Source organism: Phlebotomus papatasi, chromosome 3 (assembly GCF_024763615.1).
Source record: "Phlebotomus papatasi isolate M1 chromosome 3, Ppap_2.1, whole genome shotgun sequence".
In the NCBI taxonomy this organism is placed as follows: Eukaryota; Metazoa; Arthropoda; class Insecta; order Diptera; family Psychodidae; genus Phlebotomus; species Phlebotomus papatasi.
Genome location: NC_077224.1, coordinates 78,841,826 through 78,855,435, shown reverse-complemented (window position 1 = coordinate 78,855,435; position 13,610 = coordinate 78,841,826). Strand labels below are relative to the sequence as shown.

The 13,610-nt window shown below is 33.2% G+C and overlaps 1 protein-coding gene across 1 annotated transcript in view; it reads left to right on the top strand.

The window, feature by feature from the left end:
* Positions 1-8,053: 8,053 nt before the first annotated feature.
* LOC129805900 (uncharacterized) overlaps positions 8,054-13,610 on the top strand; it is a 285,445-nt gene continuing 279,888 nt past the window's right edge. Inside the window, exon 1 of the mRNA XM_055854140.1 lies at positions 8,054-9,289. Within this exon, the coding sequence (XP_055710115.1) occupies positions 9,241-9,289 (49 nt within the window). The 5' untranslated portion in view covers positions 8,054-9,240. The remainder of the gene's footprint in view (positions 9,290-13,610) is intronic.

Below are 13,610 nucleotides of genomic sequence, written 5' to 3'. Positions count from 1 at the left end.
AACAGTAAAAGCATCAAATTACAGAGATTTTGACTGGGGTAGCTTCTAAATTGACTACATAGTGCCGTTTGAATGAGGGAAGAGCTTCGACTAAGACTGTAGATTTATATCAGTCGTATTGAGTTAAGAGCCGTGCGAAACTACATCGAACCGATAGACTCTCGTTGAAGGAGATAAAATACAGGGAGGCACTTGATTATAGAGAGCTATGCAAGGACATATAATAACTATATGTTTCCTACAAGGAGTGTCTCCGAGATCAAAGTGCCAGGAAATGTGTTCAATGTCAGATGAGAAGTTCTTCGGTGTATTTAATAAAGTTTCCAACTAATACATTTTGAATTTATCTAGAATTTGATTCTATTGAATCTATTGAACATCTGAAGTGATGGATTAAAAGCGACATTCTGGATTTTTGAACACTTGAGTCAGGATTTTGTATAATTAACACTACTGTTGAAACGATTTCAAAATTCGGCATAAGTGACTTGTACTAAGAAAAACATGATAATGACATTACTAAAAAAAATCTAACTCTGTAGTAAATATGAAAGGATTACGACCACCGAGGATCCTTTGAAAGTATCCCTGTTTTGACACTTTTTTAGATCCAGAACAAACGAATAAAAACAATGAAAAAGTCATCTTTGGTTTTCGTACAGATGAGAGAAATATGATAGGAGTAATACGATAAAACATAATCTATCGTGATAAATGTTCTTACAAAATTTCAAGAGATACTAGTGGTCCCTTCAAAATCAAATATGATCCAATTTGATCCTTTTATTTTTACCAGTGAAAATTTTTAGCAAATGTGTACTAAAAAGAGAATTCTCTTTTTAGTACAAAAAAGAAAATTCTCTTACAAAAAAGAGTACAAAAAAGAGAGAATGATGTACTAAAAAGAGAATTCTCTTTTTAGTACATTGAAAATTAAAAATAGCATTGTAATTTTGCATTTTTAAGCAGCAAAGCTAGCATTGTTGAATATTATTGGTATTTTTGATATTAGATACTTTGTACTCTGATTTTTGAACATGATTTCACATAACTGCTTCTCCCTAGCTGTATACTGTACTAAAAAAAAAACAACGGATTGTATACGAAACGATGATTTGGGTTTTTTTCTTAATTTTTATGGCCTTTCTGCAGGTAAGATTTAGCCGATTTAGCACATCTAAAACACAGAAGTAAAATAAGCAACTAGCTTTCGGCTTGTACTAAAGCAAAACAAAACAATAAAATAGACAGATATTCTATAATAACCAATAGTAACCAACCTAAATAACCATTTTTCTTACAGAACATTTTATTTCGGTCATAAACTAATTTAAATTTTGTATTTTTTAAAAATGCCATATTTTTAAAATTAGTTTGTAAATTTCGGAATAATTTATTTTTAGAAATGTAATGAAACATAGGTAGTGAAAAATTTCGTAGTCTTTTGTGCCTTTGTGTTATAATTCCTTCTTGACTTGTACTAAAAAGAAATGGTCTATAACAATTCTGATATGTACTTGTATAGTATATGTTGAGATAGTATGTTGAGTAATAACCGAGTTTTTTTTCTATATTTCCTTGCTTTTCTTAAAAGGAAATATATTTGGTCAATATTGACATTTTTTCTACTAAAATAAAATATTCGATAAGTGAATAATGGATATAATTTGTTTTCATCACTAATAGTGCTACTCCACTGAAAAATGAAAATGGGGATTCTCCCAAACATTTTTATTAGTACATGACTGGCTTCATGTGCTTCTGCATAATCGACTCTTCTTTGTGATGGTTCCTGTGTCGACTATCTCCTCAGTTCTCATCTTCACCGTCCTCAACGTGCTCTAAAATCATCAAACAGTTATGTCAGAAACCAATATAAGAAAAATCGATAAACCAGAACCAAATTAGATCAGTCCTGTACTAGAAAAAATGTTCAGGAGAAAGTCTTCTCCTTTTCATTTTTTATTGAAATAGCTTGATGAATCATTCTAAATTTAACAGTGCCATATTTTATGATGATTTATTTTAGAAATACGATTATCATTACTTATCTTCTATAATTTTCTGATTTTTTGAACATCATTGCTTTAATAATTATTAATTTAGTTCAAAAGTGCGTATAGTACTTAGATGTACTAAAGATGAAATAATTTTGAAGTTTACAATTTAAGCGTCAATTTGTATACAAACAAAAGAAATTTTATAAAACAGATCTTGACAATTTTTATTTTTGTAAGGTATTGTTTTGTCGAAGACTTATAACTATACAATAGCTGTACTAAAAGTCATAAGAATCTTTAAAGGAAATATTTATTGAGAAGTAAATTTTACTATACATATGAAATAATTACTAGATCTGGGTAATCTTGTTTCAACCAGTTTTATTAGCCAATGGTAATATTTTCCATTTAGAATTTTTCCTAACATTGTTAGAAAGCTTAAAAAATCATCAAAGTATGAAAAGTACGAAAGGGAAAATTTAGAGATATACGAAAAAGTATACTGAAAATGGGTCAATTGAGTTTTGAGTTTCACTTTGAAATTCCATGTAATACCACAATATTTAATTTTATTGAATTTTGTGGCGGGAAATTCGATTTTATGTCTCTTCCATAGAAGAACTTGCTGGGTGCTTTTTTGCCCCAGTTGCTGAAACTATAACAGAAAATTGATAATAATTCGATTGAGTGGTATTCCCATCCTAAGAAAGTGCGGGGAATATGCTGGACGACGATGAAGAAAATGAACTTTTGCCGGACATGGGACACTTTGGGTTTCCCTTTTTGCCCCATGCCCGAAAGAAATTAGGAGCTTGATGGCATGTACTTTGGTGTCTTTACGGACTCTTCACCACAGTCAACTCTATCGCCAAAGAGATGAAAGAACTCTGATGGGTAGCTGCCTTAATGGAAAAGGAGGGTCACACCCAAACACAGAGCAATGTAACATTTTCTGGGTGCAAAACTAAGTTTTGAAAGTTATAAAAGCACCTTTCCATAGTAATACTTTTGCGTTTTGGAGACGAACGAAGAATTTCACTTGGGGGCATGCCTTCCTGGTTGGTTGCTTCTTGCACCATCAATAAAGTCAAGCTGAAAGAGTCATGCCGCCCATTTGTTATTCATCATTTCACAATTTCAATCGTCAACTTAATTGCTTGTCTCACAGAACGAATAACATTCTTTATGGCTATTAACATTGAAAAAAATATTTTAAAATATAAAAGTAAATAATAAATGAACTAAAAATAAATGAACTTTTAGCAGTAATTTTAAGTTTCATTGAAATACAAAAAGGATTTCAGGCTTCACACACACTGTGGCTTCGAACACTTTATATTTTTTCTATATTCCTGTAGTGAATCTGACCTATCTATGACAGCTAGTCTTAAGTCCTTTAAGTCGCACATTTCCTGAAAAAATAGGTTAGGTTCATTAAAGGAATATGGGAAGAATATGTAGGCTTCAAAGCCACAGTTAAATCAATTTAATAGTAGACGGCCTTTCGTTATTAATAATGACTAAAAACAGAAGTCGTATGTGAATATTTTGTCTACAGTTCTTGTCATTACTAGTTCTTTGGATAGGAACTTTCTTCTCTATACTGAGAGCGATAAAGGTATCATAATGAAATGATACTTAGATCGAATGAAATTTGTTGGCGTACCAATGAAGCTAAGAATATTAGTACAAGTACTAAAAAAAATGGTGGATTAAATTGAAGCCTAGGCAGAAGTGTCAAGTCTTAGTACAATTTATGTGAGATCATATGTGTATAATCACGAATATAAGGTAAGGGATTAAAAGACGGCCACTTAGTCTCAATCTATAATCATCTTACAATGTTATGTCTTTAAAATTAGAATTATTGTTAATAATATCTTACTTTTTAAAAATGATCCATATAAAGGATTGTTCTAAAGACTGAAAACTTGGATTTAAGCGGTCTTCAGACCAGAGGTTTAGCCCAGTTCCCGAAGGTCTCAGAATCTAAATGGCTACTAATTTTATTGCTCTTTCAGAATCTAATAGGTGATTTGTCCTTAATAATTCAATCCTAAGTTAAATTTCCCTAAATATCTTGACTGTTTAGAAATTATAACTGTTGAGCCATATGGCTAAACCTTAGGTCCTTGTTGGCAGACTTACGACTTAAGCTGAGACACGGCTTTGTCGGAAATGATGGAAAAGTAGTTTAACCATTACTTCGAATATAATCACGTTAAGCTGTCTCTCGGCTAATTTTAAGGTCTCTCGAGGCCCTTAGGTTTGAAGCCCGTATAAAAGACAAGTCTAAAGGCCTCTACATGTGATTTTAACACTTTAATTTTTAAGAGGCAAAATTTTCATTTATAGGATTTTATGCATTTAGAGAAAATGATCTGCCAGATTTTGAGAAATCACTACAATTCCTGGTTTTAAAAATCGAATACGGGTTTCACTTTGAGGTTTAGTCCAAATCCCGAAGGTCTTAAAATCCTAAATTATAACTATTTTCAGTGTTATTTTTTTTCAAAATCTAACGTATCATTTCCCGTAATTATCTAACCTTAAAACCTTAAATCAAAATTTTCCTAAAAGATATTATTGAATACAAAATTAGAGAAGTTAATCCATATGACTTAATCTCGTATAAATTTTCGAAGAGTGAATTGAGTTTCAGGTCTGAAGATCGCTTAAACGGATCAGAAGAATCTTAATTTACTACAAATTTAATCCAAAAGAGACAGGAAAAAAAATCCTGCCTCCACCCAGGCTTCAACTGGGGGCCTTTCGCTGTCTAGACGAATACTCTACCAACTGAGCTATGGCGACACTGGCTCAGATTGTCTTTGCCACTAATTCCAACCAATTGCGATGTGCACTTCAACTCGTTTTCGACTCACTACGAGCCTTGAGAATCGGTGGCTGAAATGTTTGGGTTGCTGGTGCAATTGGACGCATGATAGCGTTTCTCAAAGCTCGTAGTGAGTCGAAAACGAGTTAAAGTGCACATAGCAATTGGTTGAGATCAGTGGCAAAGACAATCAGACCTAGTGTCCCCATAGCTCAGTTATGGTAGAGCATTCGCCTAGACTAGACAGCGAAAGGCCCCCAGTTCAAGTCTGGAGTGGAGACAGGATTTTTTTCTGCCTCTATTTGGGTTTAATTTGTGGGTTGGGAATCATTTGTTCTGATTGTCGCTCTCTGTACACAAACACAATAACTTAATTTACTAGGTCACTAGTTAGCTCACATTTTGTGGATAGCGTACAACTTCTACAATATCTGGATTAAGAGGTTTAAAATAAGAAGGAAAGTAAGATCTAGAGGTCTAGAATATAAAGCACTCTTTCTGTGAGAGGTATACCACATTCTACATACAATAACTAGCTCCTGGATGAAGGTATTAACGTTATGAACTGATCACTCGAAAGGTCACACTTTGTTCTCAATTAAAGAAGCTGCACCTAACGAATACCGGAAGATCTGAATCTAATATAATCCGTCAGATACCTCACTCAGAATATCAAAATTGCCCATCAAAAGCCTTATTATTTAAAGGATTTTAAACAGATTATCCTTGCAATCTGTCCTCTTTTCACACAAGACGAGTGTAGGAAGCTTTGTCTTTCCATGCCTGAAAAAACTGCTGAATTATCTCGCAAGAACGGTTGAAATATTAAATATTAGTGTAGACACCGTAACAAACTTTTGATCGATGAAATGTTGTATAATTTTTTTTAAGTAATTTTATTAGTAATGAAAAATTTAAATTATTTATTTCCAAACCTAAAATTAAAAAGAACCATAACCATAGAATGTAATGGAATCAACAACTTATTTTTTAAAAATACATAAGAAAATTTTTCAAAGCGTCTTTCATTAGAAATGAGCACCTTAACAAACTTATCATTCCTAGGGGGAAGTGGGGCACCTTTAAAATGAGAATGAAGTTACAACTTTGAACTTTTTTTCTATGTTATGTATCTTGCTAATTGTTATTTATAACATATTTAACTTTTGGGTGTAAAAACTTCTGATATTTCCTAAAATGGAAAATTAAAAAAAACATGACATTTTTTTCAAAGGTGCCCCTCGTGGGGTAATGACCAGCGCACAATAACTTTTGTTTGTAAACATGTTTTCAAAATTTCCCATGAGAATGAGCGAGATGATTAGACGTAGATCTCATTCACTCTCATTTAAATGTCAAAAACATGTTTACTAAACAAAAGTTATTGTGCGTTGGCCATAACTTTAAAATGGTTTGGGGTACATTTGAAAGCGACTTTTTTACCCATTATTTTATAATAAAATCACTTTTGAGCAGTCTAACGGATAGAACATAGTTTAAAGATCTTAATGAGCCCGTTTTAACAATGAAAGGATTTGTTAAATTATTTTTTTAAGGATGTTTTTCATATCATGTTTTGTGCATAAAATAATGTATACTAGGTAATATTATTTTTTTATTTGACCCAATTAAGGTTTTATTTAGTAACTACTTAATTAGTTAAGATAGTGCCAGATACAGTAGCGGCCAAAATAATAGAATCAGTTTGCAAAGCTTATATTTTTTTAACTTTTGTATTTTTTCCCAATTTGTTGATATAATTCTGATGTAAAAATCTTCAAATTATTAGAATCATAGAATAATGGTTGTTTTGGCCGCTAGAGGTCTCTATTTTACACAGAATACGTCAATAGTGAAATTCAGTTCGGTCAAAAAAAAAATTGGAAAACTGTCATTTATGGTTTCTAAATATGGATTTATTTAAACTTATGCGATTTAGAGACCACATTATTTTATTTAAATGAAAGTGGTCCTATCGTGTTGTTCAAAACAAACTTTACTATTGATCTATTTTGTGAAAAATAGAGATCTCTACCGGTCAAAACCATACTTATTTGACGTAAGGTAATTATTTGAACATTTCTATATCAAAATTATTTCAACGAATTGGAATAAACAAAAATTCTAAATGTAAAATAGTGGTCTTTACAGAGATGATTCTATTATTTTGGCCGACACTGTATGTATAATTATAAAGTAATTTTCACTAGCATATTTACACTAAATTACCAATTATATTGTTTTGATTATTATTGAAATTATTCCCATTGTCTTATTATTATTGTAATTCTTTTGTATGTTTATTTTGAGAGTATATTATCAAAGGCGAATGTGGTTAATGCATCAAAAATTCCGAGAACTACTGATGTGACTGGATTTCACAATGATAACTGGCAAGGATACCAAGTGATAGCAGCAAATTAAACTCATTTTACTTCTTATTGAAGTTTTGTAAATAAATGGTATTTTACACTCCATACTTTTGCAATTAAGTATTAACCATAATTAAATATTTATTCCCATAAAATATTGCCATGAAATATTTCAGTTCCATCGCGTTCTCTAATTGACTATAGAACATGAAGGCATTTGAAGCTTTTATAGTCAATCAGAAAACAGAATGGGATATGTTTACGGTGTTAGTTGTATGTGTTAATTTGGCAGTGCAATTTATGCCGCGGAATTTACAATCTGAATTGAGGAGTTTAGTTACAAAACTTCCAACTGCAAAAGACATGAGAGTTCCTCGAAAACATCAAATTAGAAACAATGTCGGATAGCACGCGCAAATTTTGTCAGCAACAGTTTCAAAGAACAAACAATTAAACTTTTCTCTCGTGGTTCATGCACACTAAATCCACCTTTACCCAAGCCTTTACCCCAATTATGAGTCACGCTAGGGATTAGCGCCAAAACTTTAGTTTCCATGTTGACCACAATGTGCGATTGTGGTGCTACTAGCCTTGTGGAACTTGAATCCCCTCCCAATTCTCCTGCACGTGGTTGGACTTGAAGTGGGGATGGGGTAGGATTGATTGTGTCGGTGAATCCCGCGCCAGCGTGCTCATCTGCAGATGCAGTATTGTTTGTGGTGGGGATATTCTCCTCGTGGGAATTGTTTCTCCTAGGCCGAAGATTGCCGAATGGAATTGGTAGAGTGGGGAGAATCGTGAATGAAGTTCTATCTATGTTGTTCGCATTGTTGTACTTCCTCAATAGTCAGTCTCGTACTAATTGTTCGGGCGTTCAGACATTCGAAACATTGGTTGGTGACTGCAATCGGGACATATCGTAGTTTCGTATTTTGGCAGTATAACTGAAGGAAATCTTATGTTTTGGTGATTGTGCTGTATTCGCGAGAATTGTGAGAATTCCTTTGGCCAAATGGCCAAAATGTGCAGTGGCATTTGGAGTGATTGAGTTGTGGAACGTGACAGAAGAAGTGGATAAATTGAAGTGTTTCCACTCTTTGAGGGTGGTGGTGAGTCAAAAGGGTGGTTTTGCAATTGATGCACTCTCCCTGAATGTCCCCAAATGACTTCACATGGCATTTAATTTAGATATTAGAGTTCAGCTACATCGAGACAATTAATTGACCATTAATTCCACATAAGTCATAATTAATGTAGATTGATTGTTTGATTCAATTTACTCTCCCAGTGGCCAGAGATTATCGGAATTAATTAATTTATTGACCAAATGACTATTGCTGCAAACTTCAAATTGTAACTATATACCAAAGTTACTGTCCCTGTGACCCATCTCTCTTGGGTTTCAATATTACTACATTAATCGCATTTGTGCGTTTAGTGAAGCATTTTTGCTGAAATATCCCGCGTCAGTGGAATTGCCGGCTAGTGTGGGGGTGTTTTTTTTTTCAACGAAAAAAAAAATACCACAAACTGGTAAACACACGAGAGAATAAATAAATTAAATTTTCAAAAAAAAAAAGAGAGAGGGTTGAAATGGAATGCCAGCGAGTGTGAGGACAACGCAAAAAGAGGGCTTCAATCGAATGTTTCACCAGCATAAAATTTTATCATTTGACATAGAGACAGATGTACTAGAAATAAATACAACAATACAATTAATCTAAATTGTGAAGATAGAGGAGCAAAATTTTAAAATTTGCGCATCTTGTGCGACAAATGCCATCAGTTAGGTCACATGGAGAACAGTTGCACTTAAAGTAGGAATTTATCAAGGAGTCTCCTCTCAATCGCAAAAAAAAATCTTTCAAGTCCTCTCTATCCCCTCTCTCTCCACACCTCAAAAAGTAGTGAAGAGTGGAAGTTTTGAGGATTTAGTGAATTCCGCAGTGATTATTACAGTCATCATCTCAGAGGTCTTCTCCCAAGTGGACAAGGATTCAATTACAATCCAACTTACAGTGCCCACTTCACAATGGAAATGAAAACTCTTCACTGTCTCCTGCTACTTTTCCTCTTGCAAGGTAAGCACACTTTTGCATGATTCCCGTCGCTTTTTTTGTTTTTTTTTAATATATTTTTTTTTTGAAATCTCAACTGTCAGTTCCACGCTTCGTTTACCATTTTTCACGTCCTGACTCATTCCACGTGTGTGACGTGTGCAGAAAAATATGCAAAACATAAGGACTTTTTTACCCCAAACATACTGTCCCTGCGGAATAACAGCACAAGAGGGACCACAACCGGAACATGACACACCTGACGCGGATGTCAAAAAAAAATTATTCATTTTCTATTTTCTTCACACATATAACTCATTATCCACCATTGTGTAATTAATCAACATAATATTGCTAAATTGCGTATCGCACAGTAGCAATTAATCAAAGAAATCCTACGCAAATTTAGGCATAGTCCTTGCAAATTTATTCCACGCTGTACACAGAGTTGAAAAATCATTAGATGTTTGTTTTCGTAGAAGGAAAAATTAGACAAAAATGGCAATTCTTTGAAAGGTCATGCTTTTTGGCGTGCCCTTTCAAAGCGAAAGGTCAATATTTCTTTTTACATTGTTAAATTGACCTCCTACGCTCGAATTTTGCAAGTACCGCTTAAAAATTATGTATCTTCCGACTGACTGTTTTTTAAAATAAATTTCCATTATCTAATCACCACCTCTAAACTATAGAGATAAACTTCTTTTAGTTTATCAGATATGTTATTCTTTTTTATTAGAATTTTCGTTTGTTCGTCAATTTAAATAATGTGTGTCTCATTTCATTAGAACTTACTTGATGGATTTTCAGGTTGACATCCTTTTGGAAAGATATCCAAAATTGGGCTTGCAACATATCCAATATATGACAAATGGTTTATAGAAAAAGTAATAAATATTGGACATTATTTCACGTCTAGTTATCCAAAAGAAAATACAATTTTTAAAACCATATAGGGAAAACTGGGGCACCACCAAACACGGGGTACCACCAAACAGTAATTTTTATTTCTAAACTACTTGGACTATCTCGACCATTCCTTCAATGGACAAGCATCCCTATAGTGCCTATAAATTCCTATCGGTCTTATCCTCTGATATTCAATATTCGATTAAAAAATCGCAGTGTTTGGTGGTACCCCGTGTTTGGTGGTGCCCCAGTTTCCCCTAAGGGCCTCGACAGACCTGAGGATTAGCCGAGAGACGGCTTAGCGTTTCGAAATAATGATTAAACTGCATTTCCATAATTTTCCACTAAGTCGTCTCTCGGCTTAAGTCTTAAGTGTGTCTAGGGCATTAGACGCCTTGAAACGGTTTTTGGAAAATATCATTTTGTTGCAAAGTTGCATTTCGCTTTATCCTTCCTAGGGGATGCGTCATGGTACTCAGAGCCAGAGCAGGTTGAGTGCCGTGCCCGTGGCCTATTTTTAATTTTCACGTATACTTCATGTGAGGAAAGTGTATCCACCGTATTCACAATGAAGTCGGTCAGGAAGGTCAGGAATGTTGGGTATGTCGATTTTAGTGTGAGCTTGGGTATATCATCCGAATGTGAATGAATAAAAAAGATTTCTGGAACTATCCTACTTCTTCAATTTATCATTTTTCTTTCTATTTCGTGAATACTTCCAATACAGGTTACAGTTTTTTGACGTTAATCGTTTAGCGACGAGACCGTTTTCGTTGACTGAAAATCAGCAATAAAAATGAAACCGATAAACAAAACTTGTGAAACGTCGTATGCCAGCTTCAGACTGGAGGTTTATCCCCATTCCCGAAGGTTTAAAAAATCTAAATAACAAGCAATTTTATTGATTTTTCAAAATCTATTGGATCATATCAAATTCTAAACAACCATTTCCAAAAAAAATCCTGCCTGATAAGGAATTAGAGGAGTTAAGCCAGATAGCTAAGCCTTAGGTCTGAAGCCCGTATTACATCTAACCTCCGAAAAGCCAATAGAGTCTGATTTGGTATATTTTTTGTCTGTATGAACGATAGGGACAAAAATAGCCCAAAAAAGTAAATAATTTTTCTGACGATACCAATGACTGATAATTTTGACTCTAACGTAAAATATTATGTTTGAGTGTAGTTTCATGTTGCAAAACGGTTTTGCTTAAAAAGAAATTCCAAGTAGAAAAAATAATTAAAATCAATTTTCAATATGAGAATTTAAAAATTCGTCATTTTTGAGCTTAAAAAATTACTGTATAGCAAATAGCTGTTGACTTGCAAAAAAATATCCTAGATTCCTTCAACCTTCTGCTTTGGAATTACGTACAAACATAAGAAAAAAAATACTTTAGGTAGTCAGGAAAAATTATTTTCTTTATGGGACACCGGTGTTCCAATTGTCCTTAAAGGGTTAAACTCTCTGGATTGTTCTATATTTCCTCCGTGCCGTCGCAATGTTTGGCCAAATCCATAACAATTATTAACCATAAGTACCACAACCTATTAAATGTTATAAAGTTTAAACCCGATAGGTTTTGATTTCCCATGGAATTACAGAAGTTGAGATTGTAAAGAATTTTTGCCAACGGTTGTTAGGCAATTATACTAAGCTTATGTTCCGTATTCTAGAAAATATAAAGAAATTGATATTGACGTGGATTAAATAAATGAGATTAAATTGAACAAACACTTTTTTTAGAAACGTTTTTTTCTTCGAAATTCTTTGATAATTTATTTTTGAATAGCTTTTTATTGATCTAAAAGAGTATAATTAATAAGATCGCATTGTTATATTATATGAGATTACCTGGGCTTTTAAGTGATTAATATACTGATCCCGGTCAATTTTACGATTTCAGCATAACTCGCATTTGCTTTTTTGAGATTATTGTCAACTTTTAATCTTTGCATGCGCTACCTTTTTGCTATTACTCAGTCAAAAACCAATATCAAGAATTATCAAATTAACAAGAATATCACCAAAAGAGAGCTAATTAAATTCTCTTCAAACGACACTGAAGAAAAAAAAAAACAAAATCCAAAGCCTACTGCATATAGCCGTCATGGTATGCTTACTGCATACCATGACGGTCAATTGCAGACTCCATTTTGTCCACTACAAATTTGTCCAACTCTGTGTAAAAAGGTAGTGATTGTGGAAAACACTGACCCGATTTGTCCAATTAATCTCAATACCTGAACAAGGGGACAACAATCCCCGAAACGTCGTAAAGTCAAGAAAGGAATAAATCCTAACCAGGTCAAAACCCGTGTTTTATTCTCATCGATACGATTTTATATTAGACCAACTATTTATTGGAACAAATTCGTTACTAATATTGGGTATCTTTCTGTTCCTTCTAGAAAGTACAAATTTGTTCCAAAAATTTTCGGTGTCCATGGACGAGCTACATTTTGGAATAAATTTGTTACTAATATTGCGTACCTTTTTGAGTCTCATAAAATGAACAAGATTATGCCAAAAATTATGGTGTCCGTGGACGAGCTAATTTTTGGAACAAATATGTGCCGAAATTTTTTACCGTGTAGGCAGACATTCGTCTATATTCGAAACTACTTGTAAACTACTATGGAGCGGCGCGTTATTTATAAATAATCTTTAACAAAATATGTTCGTAAAGTGTAATATAATATAAATAATGTATATTATTTATAATATATTATTTGCGTTTTATTTATAATATATTGACCAAATTTTATATTTAGGGGAGACCGAGGTACAATTAGCCAGGGGTAGAAGTGGACAGTAGATTTTTCTCGTTTCCCCTAAAATGTACATTGAGCAAAGTATTTTTTTAATGAAAGCAGGGGCACATCCCCATATTCCCAGAAATATTTATTAATCTGATCCTGTTATCCTACAATTTAGAAGCATTTTTATAAAATGGATATAAAATTGTAATTTTGATGTTACAGTTTTTGGCGCAGCAATTTGGTTTTCTAAGTTGTTAGTCAAAATCTCATAGTTTTACTTTGTTTCTGGTTTAATGAAGTTAATAAAGGGATATTTTTCACTTGGACAATAATTATCTACTTTTTTTTTATATAAGATGATAAACACTGAAACAGCCCTCGGGGCAGATGTAGCCACTCTTCCGTGGCGGGATAAAACTATCAATGATTTTTCACTAATACATGGATAATTGTTAGATGAAAAAGTACTATTGATATTCCAAGCAATATTGCCTTTCGGATGAACAATTTGAGAAATAGATTTTTTCAGGATGTTTTCATCAATTTTGGCGCAATTACAAAAATGTCATCAAAAAGTCGGCTAAAGCATTTTTCTTTATGTCTAAATGACATGTTTACCATCAGTGGGCTTCAGTGTATTAAGCGAAACAATATTTGGTATCTCCAGTTTAAAATTT